The sequence below is a fragment of the Sitophilus oryzae genome, unplaced genomic scaffold (genome assembly GCF_002938485.1).
Source record: "Sitophilus oryzae breed Bouriz unplaced genomic scaffold, Soryzae_2.0 scaffold_127_pilon_pilon, whole genome shotgun sequence".
Classification (NCBI taxonomy): Eukaryota; Metazoa; Arthropoda; class Insecta; order Coleoptera; family Curculionidae; genus Sitophilus; species Sitophilus oryzae.
Window position 1 is genome coordinate 253,579 of NW_022145926.1, and position 20,791 is coordinate 274,369.

Sequence of the window (20,791 nt, forward strand, 5' to 3'; positions counted from 1 at the left end):
CAAATGTATTCAATCAATATGACGTTAATTCTTATTCTAATCTACTGAAGAGTACCACATCGGTGCTTCATGGGTGGTTCTCAGGACCCAGCGAGTTCTTAATAAACTCCCATTGTTACATCAATCAATGTTAACGGAACTAGAAAAATAATTATAAATAAATTTTTGCAATGTTCGATCTCTTGTTTAGTTGCGCCGGTGGATCTGTAGGCGTCTGTATCACGATATTGCATAGAGGAAGTAGTTTGGCTTCATAGAAAAATGTGCATATCTCTCGAATTAACTCCAATACGTAGTTAAACCAGTCCAAGTTCTATTCTAGTGTGCAAATAAAATATTAGACTTTATGCGAAGATTCTTTCAGTGCTTTAAAATCTGTTTCTGTTCGGTTTTTCCGATGATTTCAATTATTTGTGTGGTCGCGTTACTGGCTCTGAGTCAAGTAGCAAATTGTCAAGACGATGAAATTGAGCGTAAGTAGAGTCAAGCTTAAATATACTGGTTTTGGGAGCAATATTCCGTGGACATAATATTCCATATCCGTCTGATGACATTAATAACTTTCTTTTAGCGATTTTGGCGGTTGTTCTGTGAAGCGTCTTTTGCGACTAAAACAAAATAACAGGGTTATATAAGAGTGGCCCGACCAAAAGCGTGTAGTGTTCGGCATGTCTCGCAAAAGACGCAAAAGAAAACAAATCAGTTTGATTTCTGTAGCGTCTTTATAGGCCAGTCAATCTGGAGGTTGAGGTGGAAAAAATTAGTAACCAACCGATCTCAACGGGAATGTGTAGATAATGAGCTCCAATTTAACCCCTCAAAAGTCCCATTCGGTCCCAGTGGAGGAAGTTTGAAAAAAACAGGCGCCATCTTGGATTTTTTGTTTTTTTTTTCAAATATCTCCTTTTTTTCTTCTATTCTTAAATTTAGAATATTTTGCCTTCAATCGTTCTTTTTTCTAAAATAAATAGTAATAGAGATAGAGCAATTTTTTACTATACGTTTTATAAATTTTTCAATTTTTTTATTATACATATACAGGGTTGTTCACCACATACGACACAGAGTATTGTAGCTAAACGATTAGATTTTTAGAAATTGTAAGTTTGGGGTTCGTTGAAGGACTATTAGAGCTACAATTTAAAAATATTTTTACAAGATACAGAGTGTCCCAAATAAATAAAAAATATCAAAGTTGTATTTTTTTAAAAGGAACACCCTGTATATTATTACATTTTTAGTTTCTACGATTAAAATAAAGGTAAATTTGATTAAGGTTTATTATACTTAAACCTTACCGTTTTTGAAATATTTTCAATTTTTGTGAAATTGCAGTAAAAATTTTAAAGCTTCAGTTCTCCAAGGGTATCAATGTTTTAATACTAAATATTTAATGAAGTTTATTTATTGATCAGTTATTGTGTTGCAATAATACAAAAATAATACTACCTTATACAGAGTGTCTAAAAATTTATTTAAAATAATTATTAGCTTCAAACGGCAATAACTTCTTTAATTTAAACGGAATGCCCTGTATATTTTAGGAGAATCAGATGCACAATTAAATTGTCTATCAAATTGTATTATGCCATTTTTTATCTATCCCTTCAAGTTTTCGTAGAAAATGCATTTTCTTATAATTTAGACTTCATTTATCAATATATCCATGGAATATTGACATTTTAGATTGTTTTTAAAGCAGCAAATGTACAAAATGTACAGACTAGTAATATTATCGTTTTTAGCAAAACGATAATATTACTAGCCCATTTGTATGCAAAAAGAAAACTATTTAAATCTTTATCAAAGAGTATACCATTAATTAAATATAACACCATTATTTCCGCCCATATACTAATTAATTACATACTTAATTGTGTTCGTTAATAAATTATTATAAATAAATGTGGATTTGAGTCAGAAATCAATATAATAATAAGTTATCAAATTAAAGTCTCTGTTGTTATAAATAAGTATTTATGAAAAATGAAATTTCATTTTTAAGGTGTTACTTTTTATCACACTGTCTAATGCCCATACAAAATTCAGTTTTTTGTATTTGGAGCAATTATTATTAATCAATGCAAACAGTCAGTTAATGTAGTTTGAATACTGGATCATATTAATTGGTCCTCTTTAACAAATATTTGAACAGTTTTTTTTTATTTTTTAATGAAATAAACGAATTATATCGACAATATTAGTATCTGTACTCTTTAAAAATTTGATACATCTTTAAAAATAATCTAAAATGTCAATAGTCCATGGATATATTGATAAATAAGTTCTAAATTACAAGAAAATAAATTTTCTACGGAAACTTAAAGAGATAGGTAAAAAATGGTATAATATAATTTGATAGACAATTAAATTGTGCATCTGATTCTCGTAAAATATACAGGGCGTTCCATTTAAATTAAACAAGTTATTGCTGTTTGAAGCTAATAATTATTTAAAATAAATTTTTAGACACTCTGTATAAGGTAGTATTATTTTTATTATTGCAACACAATAACTGATCAGTAAATAAACTCCAGTAAATATTTAGTATTAAAAACTTTGATACCCTTGGAGAAATGAAGCCTTAAAATTTTTACTGCAATTTCACAAAATTGAAAATATTTCAAAAACGGTAAGGTTTAAGTATAATAAACCTTAATCAAATTTACCTTTATTTTAATCGTAGAAACTAAAAATGTAATAATATACAGGGTGTTCCATTTAAAAAAATACAACTTTGATATTTTTTACTTATTTGGGACATTCTGTATCTTGTAAAATTATTTTTAAATTCTACCTCTAATAGTCCTTCATCGAACCCAAAACTTACAATTTGTAAAAATCTCATCGTTTAGCTACAATACTCCGTGTCGTATGTGGTGAAAAACCCTGTATACTTTTGTGGCGGGTTGAAAAGAATTCTAGATTTTTCACCATTAAGCTTGATTTTCATGCATCCGATATCCGACGATACGATATTAATTTTATTGGTTGAATTTAAAGACTTCAATTGGTTAGAAAATTACGCAGTTTTTAAATTTATTGCATTTTTATGTACGATTTGACTGTGATGGGTGTCTTATATTTTTATTTCTATAACAAATTTGCTGTTTTACTAATACTCTAAGAGCTAGCAACGTTTTCGGCAGGGAATTTTAAGAAAACTTGTCCTAAGAAAGCTAAGTTATTTAATATATCTTTTTTATGCTCTCCTGAACAGAGGGCGGACGTCTGGCTACCGGTAGGCGTTGCGTTCACTACTGCGCATTATATCTGTACTTAACATCTGTTCACTACTGTGCATCACAAATTCGCCCTGTATTTCAGGAACTAAGGAGGCTAGGACAAACATATGTGTAGCATATTTAGTTTCGTAAAAACGTAGCAAAGTAACGTGAAAATCGCATCATTGTATTGTAGCGTTTTTTATAAAACATTACCACTGCGAACGGCAGCTTTTCATCGGAGAGCAGTCGTGGATAAGGTATTTCACAAGAGAGAAAACCAATCAATAACAATAAACAAAAAAATACAGATTTGAGCGCCAGGCATGTACAGAGAAAGAAAACACAGTTGTATATTACTTAAAACTAATGACTATATTTATTCATGATGTTCTTTGCTGATACATGACATTGTAGAGTTCTAGTGAATATATAGTGGTTATATGTCAAAGAAAGTGGTGTTAAGAGTTGTACTAAATATCTATAAAAGTAATACCATTACAAGACATAATGTAATGAAACCTAAGATCTAAATCATATTTTAAATACTAAATCGACATAAATGTTCTTAATAATCTAACCACTAAATATAGTCTGTACGATATTATTTAAAATGTACGTTAAGACTGAAAATCAGAACCTAAATCTACACTTAGCTGTTCTTGAGGCAATCCTGTTTCGAAGAGTAGCAGCGTGAGGTAGGCTCATATCTCTGTACTGTCTGTCGGCGATCCTGTTGGCCAAAACAACAAAAGGGGCCAGAATGAGGACACCGTGAATCAATACAGCCGTAGCTACTGACTAGGCTTAGAAATGGGAGCGAAGCAGCATGGGGCTTACGCTGTATCCATACTGTGGCAACATGGGGACACTACCCGTACCTTGGAACACTACTAGGACCTTGGATAATGTCCGTAGCTTGGACCATAACCTTGGACACAGTCCGTCCATAAGACAACGGTACAGGGGAACACTACCCGTACCTTGGATACTACTAGGACCTTGGATAATGCCCGTACCTTGTAAATAGTCCGTACCTTGTTAACCCTAAAAATACCTTGTTAACCCTAAAAATACGAAACTCTTGTTTAGAACCAAACAAGATCTAATAAACAAAATAAACCTACTTCGAAATACTATCGAGGGCTCAATAATAATCAAAGAAACTGTCCTTTCTTCCATGTAACATTCTGGAGGACAAAAGAAAAGGGACGCCAACGTGCCACCAAAATACAAATACAAGTTAAGTTGGTACATCCAAAACTCTACCCTAAAAATATGCAGTAATAATATCAAATCTAAAAGGATAATATTTCATCTTTACCTGTTGCTTTGAAATAGCAGCTGATTCAGATTATACAGCAAGATTTAAATAATCACCATTTCTAAAAGCCGGGATGGTTAGGTTAGGCTACAGAGCGCTAAAAGCAAAAGTGAGTCTACAGCACAGAGAGTTGACAGAAGCGATGTTGACAGAGCCTCCACAGAGCGATAACAGGGTTGTGTCAAACGATAACAGGGTTGTGGACTAGAGAACGTAAAAATTACGCCAAGCGCGTCAAATAAAGTATCCGGCCTGAACGATACGGAATCGGGTGACGATACGCCAGACATCATATATCATATATAAAAAAGACATGTAACAAACTAAAAACGTTACAGTATCTCTATTCATAAACGAAAAATCCCATAAAACACACGAAAATAGGATACCATATACAGATGTGATGCGCAGTACCAGACTTATGGTAACTAAAAATTAATTTAATTTTTAAATTAAAAATTAAATTTCTACACTCTGTAAGTATTTTAGGACATAAATTTATACGAACTTTCTTGCAGATTTTTATCTGCAGAATATGTTGCCGAAGTTTTCCAAATATAATTCGGACCACCCTGTATACAGAGGTTAAAGGTTTTTGGGGTTACCATAGTTTTACCTCATAGTAATTGTTATCAGGTAGTAAATGTTAAAAAAAGTAAAGATTTCAGTTAACGTCTCCTTGTTGCTGCCAGGGGTAATCTGGACGGGGCCTACTTTGTTTACGCGGAATCTGAACCGCGGTCCTCGGCCATATCATGGTCAATGGCCTACCGACTTGGCAAGTGTCTAAATCGAATGAGTAGTGTGTGTCAGTAGATTTTACACTTTTGCCTTTTTTTCGACAACAGCACGATACAAAGTTAAAAAAAAGTAAATAATACTAATAATTATTATTAGGCCTAGTAGACGTAAACCTTGTTCAAAGCCTTAAAAAACTCCAACTTCACAACCCGCAAAGAATCATCTCTACCATGCAGAAGTCCACAATTATTTCTACCTGTTCTATCGTTCGCACTGTGTTGAACCGCGATTAGGCGTAACCACCGTAGTAACAAGGCCAGACAGTTGTGCCGTAAAAATCTCGTGACGTCACCAACTGGAGGCTCAACTCTATTTAGCAGCGTTGATAATTACCCGATAAAAGTTCAAATTGTGGATCTTTTTTCACTCGCCAGATATATTTCAAAGTTTTAAAATGTCTTTTCCGAGTTTTTAAAAATATTATAGTATATAAAAATAGTTTTAATAGCATACGGAAAAAATCATACCAGTCAATAAATGTTTATCTCTCACTTTTTATCAATCAAATTTAATAAAGGAATGTTTTAAGTTCACAATAGTGTATAATATGAAAAAAAAAACAATAAAAAAATAGATATATTTTATAGTATATGTTATGTATTTTATCGATATTTCAGGCCCCCTGCTCCGTGGCGACGGCGCCGGCGCGGCGGCGCCTGTCGTAGCGCTTAGCGGAGTGGTATTGCCGCATCGATAATAGAAGGGTGAAAAAAGTTATAAATCTGTAAAAAGAGGTGTTTAAACTATAAAGTGATTATAAGTGTGTGCAATTATACGATTTAAAAGGTATAATGCCTTATAATGTCTAAATAATAAGATGTGAATATTATTTTTAAAGCTATATTTCTTCTGTTTTCTCAAATATATTTATATGTATTTTCTAAAGCTTTTACTTATCTTTTACCTCACCTCAAACCTTTCATATTTGAAAGCTACATAAACTACACCCTCTACATCGATTAACTACATGTAATGTAGTTTATGTCGTTTTTAAGAGTAACATGTAGTTTTCCGAACCCTGATAGTAATACTGATCAAATTATTAGTCATGCTTGTTATTTAATAAATTCTGTAAAATGCGATGAAAATAATAAAAAAATTCTAACTTTTATCTGTGTTCAATATTAAAGTTATTAACTTGAGTTGAGTAACAGGTTGAGCTTGAAGTAATAAAATATTGTTTTAATGAGTAAAATATGAGGTATATTTTACTAGAGAACTTGCAAACTGATCCTCTTGAAAGTAGTTTTGGAAAATATAGACAGATAGCTGGGAGTCAGTACAGTATTTGTGTTCGACATTTATATGAAGACGAAAAGAAACTTAAGATTCAGTCTTTAATGTCCCTAAAAATAATTTAACATTTTCAGACAACACTGATATTGAACAAAATTCACTTATAAAAAACCTTACTAAAGGCAGTCTTGGGTTTCTAAAAAATGAAATAACTAATATAGTTTTATTTGAATATATAATTCTTAACAAAGTATTGCAAAGCTATGAGGAGTTTCTCAAAATTCACAATAAAAAATATTTTTATCACAAATATCTTTGGATTACATTAAAAGTAATAACACCATTATTAAAATTTCCGCAATGTACTATTTATAATGCTATGTTATTGTAAAAATTGTCATAAATTCTATTAAAAATACACGTCTGAAAAACTACTGTTGTTAAAAAATAATGATAGACTTGGAAAAGGAAATAAAAGAAACTTAGACACACTTACAGCATAAGTAAATACAATGTCGATGGATAATGTGAGATGGGATATCAATTTGATGTTTTTCAAATTTTATGTTTAATTATTATTTATTAAAAATTCGGTGCAATTAAAGTTTATATCCATTATATACGTATAAAGTGTATCAAATGCAATCAAAGTTTAGGCCTCCAGATGATGACGTCACGAATAAGCTGTACGGCCTTGTTATTAGGGTGGTTACGGATTAGGTCGTTGATAAGAATTATCCCGACTTAGTCGCTAAAACCGGCTTTAAGCTGAGCAAAAAAAAATATTATTAATAATAATAATAATAATAGTAATTAGTTAGTAAATGTTAATTTGAAGTTTGGCTTCACTTAATGTCATTTTAACAAAATGTCAACGGTTTATAATGAATCAACGAAGTGCTAAAAACTATAATGGTTTTGAATAGTAGTATTTAGCCATTTCAAATCGCGTTTTTTTTTCTTTGTGCTTTTTGTGCGTCCGAAGAATTGTGTGAGGAGATATACCTCCTGAAACGTTAAGCATATATTTTGTCGGTTAGATAAATTGGTTTTACTCTTAGACTAAAAGTTTTACTAGTAAAATACCACTGACAAATTGGTTCCCGTTGGAATTCAGCGCAGTGATTTTTAATTTTTTTTATTTTAGCGGCCAAAAAACAGAATTCTTTTCAAGAAATGAAACCGCCACAAAGGTATAGACATTATTTAACTTATTGTGATTTCAAAACTCAGTATATACCTATTAGTTTTATGTCCACGGAATATTACGACACCCTGTAAGATCAACTGGATTAATCGAAAATATTTTAGAATTGACATTAGAAGAATGTTTCGATAAATACGAACGAGGCATATACCCTCATCCATCGGATTGTACTAAATTTCTGTCATGTGCCACCACTGACCCCATCGATTGCCCAGCTGGACTTCATTTTAATCCAACATCTTCGGTATGTGATTGGCCAGCGGATGCCGGTTGTATGAAAGTGACCACGCCCAATCCAGATCAAACTCCAGAACTACCAGAAAGTAAGTGAACATGATTTTTTAGTTGGTACTAGTCAATAACTAAAGAATGCAAGGACCAATAACACCAAATTGTTACCAGTTGACACCAAACAGTGCCGTGCCTAAGGGTTAATAATATGCAAATAATGCAGAATTAAATAAAAACTGCAATTTTAATTGATTCATTTGGAAATTATTATTCGCTTTTTTTAATTTAATTTTTTACATATCTACCTTTCATAATAAAATGGATTATTCAATTTTTTAGCTAACCACAAAATTAGTTAAATGGAACCAGAATGGTTCCGAATTACGAGACTTATTTAGTTATGAATAATCAGTATTTATTTATATTTTTCAAAAAAGTTTTGCCTATGCCTATGGTGGATGCTGCTTGTGTTATGCTAATTATTGTTTAAAAAACAAAAAAAAGCGAAAATGTCAAAAGTAAATATATTATATGTCATTCTATTCAGAGTGTCATTTACTATCAAATAAAGTAAAAAAATACCGAGGGAACATTTAAAAATCAAAAGTTGTAGTGAAGTCCGATGAAACAGAAAGTGTCCAAAAACACTTGAATCGATCAATCCTAATTTATGTCATATACTAACATACCAAATCTCGTTTTTTATCTGAAAAAATAAAAAAGTTACAGAGGTGAGTCACTTTTGAGACGCACCCGGTATATCACCGCATAATATAGATCACCGCATAACCATTTTCTATAATTCAGTAATATTTTTCCGTTTATTACAAACTTTTTCGTACACAATAAATACAAGTAAAATAAACAGAAATAATGTATTTTAAACAAAAATTAGGTACAGAAAGTCCAAAACCACCTACTCCAAAAGATTCCACCGATGCACCACCATCCGAACCCAGCGAACCAAAGAACACTTCAAGTCCACCCGAGGATGCATCTGATACACCGGATAAAACAAGTGAGTCTCCCTCACTAAATCCTTCCGAAGCACCTCAAAGTACGCCATTAGATCAATCCTCCAACCCCACAGAACCACAAAAAACTACTCCTAATCCATCTGAGTCGAGTGTGCTTAGTGACAGTACAAAACCGACACCTGAATCATCAGAACCGAGCACACCTAGTGACATCACTAAACCATCTGACTCGAGTACACAGTCGGACACATCTAAACCCACCGATTCATCAGCATCTACACCTCCATCATCTGATCAAAGCACGCCTAGTGAACCTTTAGAATCACAAGAACCACAAAGTACGTCTCCTGAGAGCTCTAAAGCTAGTACTACACCAGGAGAACCTACTTCAGAGTCACCGGTAGAAAGTACTCCTAACGAAACTTCTAAACCAACAGAGCCACAGGAGTCATCGCCTAAGCCAACCGACGAGAGCACTCCTAGTGACACATCCAAGCCTTCAACACCAGAATCAACTGATCAAAGTACACCGAAAGATTCGTCTGAACCAACCAAACCATCAGAGGAAACATCTCCGGGAGCAAGTACACCAGAAGAATCAAAACCAACTGATAAATCTACCACTCCTAGTGAGTCTTCTGAACCGACACAACCAGAGCAATCTTCGCCTAAAGAAAGTACACCAAGTGAAACTTCTAAACCGACGGAATCTCCAGAATCTTCACCTCAACCTACAGAAGCAACTTCACCTGAAGCATTGACACCTAAAGAAAGCACACCTAGTGAATCTTCTGAGCCAACTGAGCCTTCACAAGAATCTTCGCCTAAACCTTCAGAAGCGAGTACGCCTAGCGATAGATCCAAACCTACATCGCCTGAAGAATCAACGCCTAAAGAAAGCACGCCTAGTGAATCTTCTGAGCCAACAGAGCCTTCACAAGAATCTTCGCCTAAACCTTCAGAAGCGAGTACGCCTAGCGATAGTTCCAAACCTACATCGCCTGACGAATCAACACCTAAAGAAAGCACACCTAGTGAATCTTCTGAGCCAACAGAGCCTTCACAAGAATCTTCGCCTAAACCTTCAGAAGCGAGTACGCCTAGCGATAGTTCCAAACCTACATCGCCTGAAGAATCAACGCCTAAAGGAAGCACACCTAGTGAATCTTCTGAGCCAACAGAGCCTTCACAAGAATCTTCGCCTAAACCTTCAGAAGCAAGTACTCCAAGCGAGAGTTCTAAACCTACATCGCCTGAAGAATCGACGCCTAAAGAAAGCACGCCTAGTGAATCTTCTAAGCCTACAGAAGCGACTCCTAGCGAAAGCTCCCAACCAGCAAGTCCTGGTGAATCTACACCCAAACCTTCTGAACTCAGTACACCTAGTGATCTTGAAAAAACAGGTAATATACAGGTCACACAAAAGATAGGCTTTTTGTTAATAATATTTTTAAAATAATTGTTAATTTTTATTAAGAGAATTTTTCTATTAATTAACATACAGTGTCACAGAAAAAGTCCTCATCGTATAGAATTATACAAGGTGTTTCAAAAAACATGTGCCATCTCTCGTGGGGAGATTCCTCACGTAAAAATAAGATTTATTTTTCATATTAACATAGGTCCGATTCTGCAATGTTTCGTGGTGTTAAACAGGGTGTTAAACTCTTAATAATCAATCTTTCGATTTATTATAATTTTCTTCCAAGTACTTTAGTATGAGATAAATGCAAATTTATTAATCGCAATTAATAAAATTAAAGTAAAATTAATAAATTATATATTTTACCTAATTTATTATTAAATATTATTACTGTTAGTTATTATTACTATTAGTACATCCTACAATAATTTGAAATAAAAAATTATGGTATTTAAGATAATTACAAAAAACCTATATTTAAAAAGTTTTAACATCTTATAACTCTCTAAAACTATGCATTTCCATATCCATGTTTATAGGTACTTTTTTGCTATTAGACTTGGACCAAGGCAAATTAATAAAATTGCGTTTATCTCATCAAGGAGGTCGAAATCGACAAAATATCAAGAGACAACTTTTAATTGGCATTACATTTCTTATTCTATTTCGCTAAATAGAGAAAAAAGTCAGTGGCGTACATGTTTTTTTTAGAAAATTATTCAAGTGGTAACCCATATGCACGTCCCTGGATTTTAGCTTTAAAATATGTCACGTTTATGGTAACTTTTACCCTCAAAATTTTATTCGAAATGCTAGAAGTACTTGAAAGAAATTCATAATAAATCGAAAAAATATTATGACTTTAACACCCTGTAATATGAAACAAAGCAGAATCGGACCTTTGTTGATATGAAAAATATTATTTTTATGTGAGGAATTTAGTAGTGGAGTAGTAGTGACAAATGTTGGCGATTTTTATGAGATTTTTTGTAAATTTGATATTTGCATTTTTATTAATTTTTTCTAATCTAACATTTGTTGTTTTCAATTTTATTTTGTGTTTTCCTTCGGAGAAGCCGATAATTCCAATCTAAGTTTATTTTTTTATCTATGTCGTCAAATATTTTGATTAATTAAAATTACGTAAAATTTTATTGATTTTTCTATATAGGATGCTACAAATTCGAGGTTGCAGACCATGATTAAATTGGGGTAAAATTGCGATTTAGGATGTTCATCAACATGCAATCAAAAGAGTTTTAAAATTTCAAGGGTTGCTGTGTAATAGGGAAGGTGGTAACCCTTTCGAACATGTAGAGCATTAGAAACTAGTTTGTAGAAGTCGATTTATTTATAATAACTACGATTAATGTTATGCATATTATTAGATCGTACACTGAGATTTCAAATTAAAAAATAAAAAAATGGCGCCGGGAGGCACGTATGGCCGTCCATACTAAAATATGTTAATATCTCGAAAACTGCGACTTTGACTGATTTTGATGTTATTACAAATTTTGTTGCAAATATTATTCCTAATCTTAGCTACTGTAATTTTGGAGTATGGAGTGTAGAGGTAAGGAGAAATAACTCCGTGCATTAAAAAATGTCAAAAAACGGGAAGAATTAGGATGGCGCTGCTGTAGCAAGATCCTAAAATTTAAGACATGCGCCGAACATTTTAGAACAGATGATTCAAGACATAAATATTTGACGTGAAGCAAACGCGAAGCCGCGGGTTTCAAAAAAATACAATTTTATTTTCATGTTGCATGAAATAAATTACAGATTTTTATTCAGCAGCAATAGACTAGGCTTTTTTTATTGTTTCTCATAAGTTATTTCGCAAATGTCATTCAAGACGACGAAAAAATATTCTGATCGTTTTAGCTTAAAATTAATGGTAATTATAATTAAAAAAAATGTTATTTAAAGTAATAATCGGTGATGGGTTTAAAATAAATATAATGCAGCTTTAAAATAACTCCATACCTACATTTATTTAGTATAAAAGTAAGTCAATATGTGGTTTTATTATCGATTATTCAGAAGCAATAGACTGAGCCTCTTTTTTATTGTTTCTCATAAGTTATTTCGTAAATTTCATTCAAGATGAAAAAGCTTTAGTTTAAAATTAATGTTAATTATAATTAGGAAAACTTTATTAAAAGTTTAATTGATGATATGGGATTTAAATAAATATAATGCAGGTCTAAAATAACGTAACACACTTTATTTAGTATAAAAATTAAGCCAATATAATATAATTTTATACTGTACAAGTATTTATTTACGTTTTGCCCCATCGTAGTTGCCATTCATTCAGAATAGTGGATTTTAAATGTTCGATAGTAGGATGGTTTAACTACCTTAATATCAACTACTTCTAGACAAGAATGGTGTGCAGTATTATCTTCTTTTTCACTCCCAGCTATTCCAACATGGCTTGAAACGTGAAATAATATAATTTTATAGCCCTTCCAGATGCTCATGTCTTCCTTGTAGTTCACCCAATAGAATCGTTCTCGCAGCTTCCTCCCAAGTTGGTAGTTGCTATTCATTCTGAATAGTGGATTTTAAATATATTTGGTAGTCGGATAGTTTAACTATCGTAACAATAACTACTTTTAATAATTCTTTTTCTCAATTCTTTGCAGTATAATTTGCATCCCACGTATTGTAATATTTTCCTTTGAATTTCGTTTCCTATTGTCCCATGGCTTGAGACGTAATGTTATAGCCCTTCCAGATCCTCATGTATATGTCCCTTTTCCTTGTAGTCCACACAATAGAACCTTTCTCTTAGCTTCCTCTCAAGTTGGTAGTTGTCATTCATTAAGAATAGTGGATTTTAAACATATTTTGTACTCGGATGGTTTAACTACTGTAACATCATAAATAAATTGTATACCAACACATAATGGCCAAACTTCAACAGATTTTAATATTCATAAACCTCATCAGAAGAAAATATTCTTTGATGCATAGTTTTTTTTTTCGTTATAAGAATAAATTACCTGCAATTTGTTAATTCATTACAACATTGAATAAAAGATGCAAAGAGTTTATACATACTATATTCCCAAGCAGCATTTGGACGTCGGGACAACGTTGTGTCACGCGACCAAACGTCGGGGCGCAACGTCGGCACAACCTCGTGCCAACCCTAGTCTGCACTAGTTTGGAGAATAATTTTTGGGTCGAAACGACGTTGGATACCGACGTTGGCTAGAAGCCTAATTTAGTACAAACTGCAACGTTGTTTAAAATCCTAATTCACAGAAATACAAAACTAATATGGCGTCTAAGTCGTGTTTTATCCTAAATTGGAATAATTATAGTAAAAATATTATTTTTATGGTTTAGTTAGAGATATATGTCAGATGGCAGTGAAGGAAAACAAAACAAAAGTATTTAAGTGTGGAAGATGTTTGAAGATCATAATTATTGAAACACTTTAGCCGACTCTGTAACTCGTTACCCAAGGCAAAAAAGTTAAACGCAAACAACTTTATTGATAAATGTATTGTTTCTACTTTGAAAAATACTAATGGGCCTTAAAATTAAAGAAGTTTTAAAAAAATTTTTGAATTTTTTTTTAGTAAAATGAGAATAATTCATTCGCAGTCGAAAAAATTGTTTCTGCGTGTTTTTTAGGGTCAAATATTTCAAGTTAATGTATTCAAAAAGCAGGAATTGCTATTTTAGAAACGAAACATTTTCTTATTTAACAACATGGCGGCTTGCACTTTGTTGTTTTGGAGATTAAGATGGAGTAGTTCGAGTAGTCGCATACTGGACTAATAAAGTCGCAGTTCGGCCTTAACAAGTAGTATACTAGTCGCAAGATTGCCTAATTTAGTCATCCTAGAGTCTAGCTTGTGCCGCCCTCTATAATCTAAATAAACGAGGGAGTGGATAAACTATCGGTAATATATGTCGATGTATATTTAAATTTTGTTTTATACGTACCTTTCTTATGTCCCATTTTAATTAAGTTTTTTTTATAAAAACAAAAACAGCACTGAACTGTCTGACTGAACAGAACAATGAAGTGAAAATTTAGGTTATGGTTCAATACAGTTGCAAAAAGGTAGTGACCCAACGTCCTACCAACGTAAGAATAAGGAAATCTAAACAACGTTGGAATTAGTAAAACAGACGACGTTTGCATAACGTTGGAATAGGTCCTGAAACTGACGTCGGAAAACTCTATATTTTCCAACGTTGTAGCTACGTTGCCCGAATCACCTAAAGATCACTTAAGCAAAAAAGGTTAGAAGACAACGTTTATTCGACGTCGCAAAAGCTTCTACTTTGCTGTAGTACAAGTCCAACGTCGGCACAACGTTATAAAAACGTTTAAATTTATTTTAATACCTAAGGTAGGGAGCTAACTATTTTTTGTAACTAATCCAACGTTGTGTTTAGTAAACATGTGGTCGCAAGTCGTGAAAATGCTACTTGGGTTAGATAATGTTTTGCCTTTGCTCTTTATTTTTCCATCAGCTATTCAATCAACTTCGCACCACACACACTTTAACCATTGTTAAATAATAAATAAATCACAAAATATTGATAAACAATAATTATTTTATATTCAAAAACTCTGTCTAAAAAATCAAAACAAAACTTTTTTTGGGTAATGTTTGGTTATCTATGGTTACTTTTCATTTTTTAGATTCATGCGTTTTTAGCGCCACTGTGGTCATTGGGCGAACCCTTATTCTTCCCATTTTGTTACCACTTTTTCAATAAAAGTCCCGTAAGAGTTGTTTCTCCTTACCTCTACACTCCATATTTTGGAGTTACGATTTTTTTAAATTTTTAACCCCCTCCTATACCCCCTACCAACCCCCCATCCCCACCAAAAACTAATGGCCAGATTCTCGGGTGCCACAGTATTTTTGTGCCAAATTTGGTTAAAATCGGTTCAGCGGTTTTTGAGTTATAGGGCCGGTTGTACAACGACTGGTTCAACAGAAGTTTTCTTGAACTGCAGTGATCTATAGTTCACCGTTGAACGTAGTTCAGAGTCTCAAGTGTTGTTCCAGTTCCCGTTTTCATGAACTAGAGTTTACAAAGAAAAAACCAACAGCATAACCTTCAAACTGAGTAAATATAAAAACAATTAAAAAATATTTTTTTTCAGATTTTCTGTTTAGGAGCAAGATTTAATTAATTAATTAAGCTTATTTTGTTCTCAATCAAGATTTGTATTTTCAATGATGTTTATTTTTGGTAATCTACCACAGGATAAATTTTATATTTGTACATTCCTATATAGCATTTTTTAGAAAATATCTACAACAAATTTTGAAAGTAGGTATTTATTAATGTGTAACGAACACTATTGTTGATTCCCAGTTGATTCCTCTTTGTACATGTCCAACCATGTCATTATTGACATTATTTGTCAGTTCTATTGCAGCTGCAATTTCTTCATTGATTTCTGGAGGCTCCACATCTCCCATTGATAATGCTATATTGTGAAGGACCACTGTAGAGATAACAACAGCCTCTACCTTTTCCTGCTTCAAGCGTATTCCTAAAGAAAGTATCGGGAATCGCCTTTTTAAAACTCCAAACGATCTCTCAATAGGATTCCTTGTTCGTATTTGTGCCTCATTAAATAGATGTTCTGCTCGTGTATGAGGATTTAATAGAGGTGTTATAACGTATGGTTTTATTGTATAACCACTATCAGCTACAAGTAAGTTGTCACCATACACTCCATTTTCAAAGTCATTTCTGACTCTGCTATTCCTAAATATGTTGGAATCATGGGCAGAGCCTGGCCAGCGACACACTATGTCCTGAAATTTGAGATCAGAGCTGCAAATAGCCTGAACATTATATGAAAAAAATCCTTTTCTGTTTCTGTAACTTTCAGCATCTATCCCCCCAGGCGACTGAATTTTTACGTGAGTGCAGTCCAAAGCGCCAACACATCTTGGTAATTTAGCAATATTAAAGAATCCTTTTCTAACATTAGTTACTTCAGCTTCAGTTCTTGGCATTCTTACAAAGTGTTGTGCCAACTGAGCAATTGCTTCTAGAACCATATATATTTTTCGGCTGGCTGTTGATTTATGGATGCCCCCGAAATCTCCAACAACTTGTAAAAAACTCCCAGTGGCTAAAAAACGCAAAGCAGTGCATACCATTTCTGTAGGGGTTACTGCTTGGTTTCTAAAGGAGTAACAAATAAATTATGTCCATCTTAAAACTTGGCAGGTTAGTAACAAACTGTACCTGTCTGTAACAGATGAGATTTGTTCAGATAATTCATCCATTATAAATCTAACAACTTGTTTCTCCAACCTAAATCTTGCTTTAAATTCTGTATCATTCCAAATGTTGAAATGATCTGGTCGATCTCTGTAGACTTGTGGGGCTCGAGGATGTACAACATGATGAACCAATTCCAAAAAATCTTCGTCGTCCGTAATATCTTCCCACAGATGATCCATTATGTTTGATTGCAATAAATTAATTTATTTATTTATTTATTTACATTTTGCTTACCAGCAAACCCAATAATAATCATTTAAAACGACTTGAACTGGCCTCGAACGCCCAAATTCGGACGTTCAGCACCTGAACCCATAACGTACAACGTCTTTTACCCGTTGATCCTAAGATCATCGTGAACTCAGGATTAACTCCGTTTGTACAACCGGGCCATAGTGTTACAGACGGACGGACAGACAGACAGACAGACACCACGAAAATATTTTGTATTTAGGTCATTTATGACCCAAATAATTCATTTTGAGTGAAATTAGAAAAACTTTTTTTTGCCAATCCTAATAGCCTACCATACCTATTGGTATGGTCGGCTAAAAAAATTAAAAATAATATCTTTAAATTGTTGACCTGTATATTATTTATTTCAATCTTTTAATTGGCTCGATTATCCTTATTCATTTAGCTGATCAATATTGTTGCAATTAATATAATCAGATTAAATCATTTAAAAACCAGAGTCGGACTTAAAATTATTTTAAATAATAATTAAATAGTTTTGTTGTTGTTAAGGTACCCAAACCAAAAAAAAAATAAATTGTGGCATGTCATTTCACATTGTAGGAGACGGAGTTCTTTCAAAATCTGAAATAAAAAATGCAGGTCCGTATTTAAAAAAATTAAGTTGGCCTCTGTATCTCACAAATTATCAGCTAATTTCAAAATCTAAAAATACTGCCAGATAGCTCTAATAAAGTGGTTATGAAAATGTGCAATTAGTTTTTTGATTTTTTTAAAAGTAACGACAGAAAAAAATAAAATTGATTTTGAAAAAAAATCCGTTTTCAATCCCTGATATTTTTAAAACCTTTTTTTATGGCATCTTCGTGAACATCCCAAGGAGCAACTTTGCCGCAATTTAACCATTTTCGTATCTATTACGGTTTCCGGGATACCAATGCTCGTACCTCGAATTTGTAGCACCCTGTATAATAAAATTATTTCTTAGAACCAGTCTGCACACCAACATCGCCTGATCAAAGCGAATGCGTTCAACCCCCAGCAACTGAAAAACCGCCCTGCGATCCTAGTAAAGACCCGCAATGTGCCGAAGTACCATCGGAACCAACCGAACCGGGATTGGTCACCAAAGCGCCCGAGGAACCCAAGCAACCATCACCGGAAGAACCGACGGAACCGGGACTTGAAACTGAGGCTCCTAGTCCTAAACAAGAGTCTCCGGCAACATTGGAAAGCAGATTTAAGGAAGAAACCAGTGCACCTCCAGACACTGATAAGGAACCAGTTACACAACCTGGACCAGGTAATATAGAAAATACGAGGCATGTTTTTTAAGTAAGTACCGTTTTGGAATTAAAAAAAAAACGTGCAAAGATATCGCAATAATTTTATTTTTACATGAAAGCCTGTACCTTAATCTACTTTTCTACATAATTTCCGTGAATATTGAGGCACTTGTCATAACGTGGCACCAGTTTTTCAATACCCTCCTCATAAAATTCTGCCGCCTGACTGGTTAACCACTGTATCACAACTGTTTTGACTTCGTTATCGTCTTGAAGCCTTGATGACCGCCCAGGTGTTTCTTCAAGTGCAGGAATAGAAATGTTAGTCACTGAGCGCCAGATCAGGGCTGTATGGAGGATGATCTAGAGTTTCCCATTTTAAAAGATTTGATGAGATCTTTGGTCCGATTAGCCACATGTGGACGGTAGCATTATCATGCAGCAAAGCAATACCCTTACCTCAACTTGCCACCTGTCTGGTTTTGTTTTGGATTGCACGGCGCAGATTCGTTCAATGTCTCACAATAAGATGCTGCAGCCGATTTGTCCTTCATTACGAGGCAGAAACTCCACTAGCAATACTCCTTTTCTGTCCCAAAAAACTGCACATGATTTTCCGGGCAGAAATTGTTTGCTTAAACTTCACTGTTTTGGGTGATGATGAATGTCGCCATTCCATGGACTGCGTTGTTTCGATTCTGGTGTGACGTAGGCCACCCATGTTTCGTCACCAGTAACAATTTTGTCTAAAAAATCTTCACCTTCATTGTGGTACTGCTCAAGGAAAGTCAATGCACTGCCTAAACGTTGGGTTTTGTGCAAATCCGTCAACATTTTCGGAACCCAACGTGAACACTAATTTCCCGGTAATTCAAGTTCACGGTCACAATGCGATACAAAACACTACGAGAACATTGAGGAAAGTAGTCGCACAATGATGAAATTGTAAAGCGTCTGGTTTCTTTCACCTTTTCGTCCACTTTCGCACCAAATCTTCATTAACGACCGAAGGACGCCCTCCTGTTCTTCATCATGCACATTTGTGCGGCCATCTTTAAATGCTTCACCCATTTCCTTACCATTCCATCACGCATAATGGTTTGTCCGTAAACTTCACAGATCTCACGATGAATATCGATCGGTTTTACGCCTTTAGCACTAAGAAATCGTATGACAGCCCGTACTTCACAATCGGCGGGGCTTACGATTGTCGGAGGCATCTTAAACACTCAATAAACAACGTATACAATGAAGAATCAGACTGTACTGGCGTCTGTGCATAGACAAGAGATCCACCAGCGCGCATGCGCGGAACGCCGACCGTAGCGCTGCGGCGGCGGAATCGCAAAACGGTACTTACTTAAAAAACATGCCTCGTACTTTCATTATTAGTTATCACATATGCCCCCCTTCTTGAAAAGAAAATCAAATCATTACAGTTGAGGATTGGAACCTTTGGTGTTACACAGCAAAATAAAACACTAAATCACCACAATACACCAAAACACATTTACTTTTACACTGGACGCGCGTTTCGCTAACCATGCTAGCATCATCAGCAGATGATTATAAACTGAGAGAGTTTATAATCATTTGCTGATCTGCCAAGGTATTTTAGAATATAGTGATTGATTTTATTATTACTCAGTTGTAGCGTTTTTTTAAAACATTATCGTAGCTTTTCGTTGGTAGAGCAGTCGTGGATAAGGTATTTCACTGGAAAGAAACTAATTAACAATAATAACTCGAAATTATAAATATTGGGCGCCAGGCATGTACAGAGAAAGAAAACACAGTTGTATATTACTTAAAACTAATGACTATATTTATTCATGATGTTCTTAGATGATACATGACATTGTAGAGTTCTAATAAATATATAGTGGTTATATGTCAAAGAAAGTGGTGGTAAGAGTCGTACTAAATATCAATGAAAACAACTACGATAAAATACAAAACATGTTAAGTTTAAGAGAATATATGAAATGTAGCATTACTTTAATTAATTTGATATATTCCATATGATGCTAAATCGAAGATGTTGCAACCTGTAGATTCTAGAATCTATGTTTGGTTATTCATCTGTTAAAATAGTGCGATAATAATATCTATAAAAGTAATACCATTACAAGATGTAATGCAATGAAACCTAAGATCTAAATTATATTTAGTATTAATTATTATATTAAATATTAAATCGACATAAATGTTCTTAACAATCTAACCACTAAACATAGTCTGTACGATATTAGTTAAGATGTACGTTATTGCTTGTAATGTTTTAAGACTGTAAATGTTTTAAATGTTAAATGTAAAACTAGAACTTAAATCTACACTTAGCTGTTCTTTATGTAATCTTGCTTTAAACAGTAACAGCGTGAGGTGGTCTCGCATCTCTGTACTCAGCCATCCAACACAACCAAAGGGGCCAGAATGAGGACACCATGAATTGATACAGCCGTAACTAACTAGCTTATAGCTGGGGAACGAAGCAGCATGGGACTCAAGCTACATCCACGCTGTGGCAACTTATATGTAAGAAAAATCATTCTTACTGGGGACACTCGTCCACAGGACATCCGTACATAAAGAT

At 33.8% G+C, this 20,791-nt stretch overlaps 1 protein-coding gene across 2 annotated transcripts in view; it reads left to right on the forward strand.

Moving 5' to 3' along the window:
• Positions 1-190: 190 nt before the first annotated feature.
• Positions 191-20,791, forward strand: part of LOC115874422 (cell surface glycoprotein 1-like) — a 29,862-nt gene continuing 9,261 nt past the window's right edge. The window contains exons 1-5 of one of the 2 annotated variants that reach the window (XM_030889587.1): positions 191-473; positions 7,897-8,115; positions 8,919-9,041; positions 9,438-10,403; positions 17,901-18,215. In XM_030889587.1, the coding sequence (XP_030745447.1) occupies positions 347-473; positions 7,897-8,115; positions 8,919-9,041; positions 9,438-10,403; positions 17,901-18,215 (1,750 nt within the window). In that variant the 5' untranslated portion in view covers positions 191-346. Of the gene's footprint in view, positions 474-7,896; positions 8,116-8,918; positions 10,404-17,900; positions 18,216-20,791 lie in introns of both variants that reach the window. The other variant, XM_030889586.1, reaches the window with a different exon arrangement.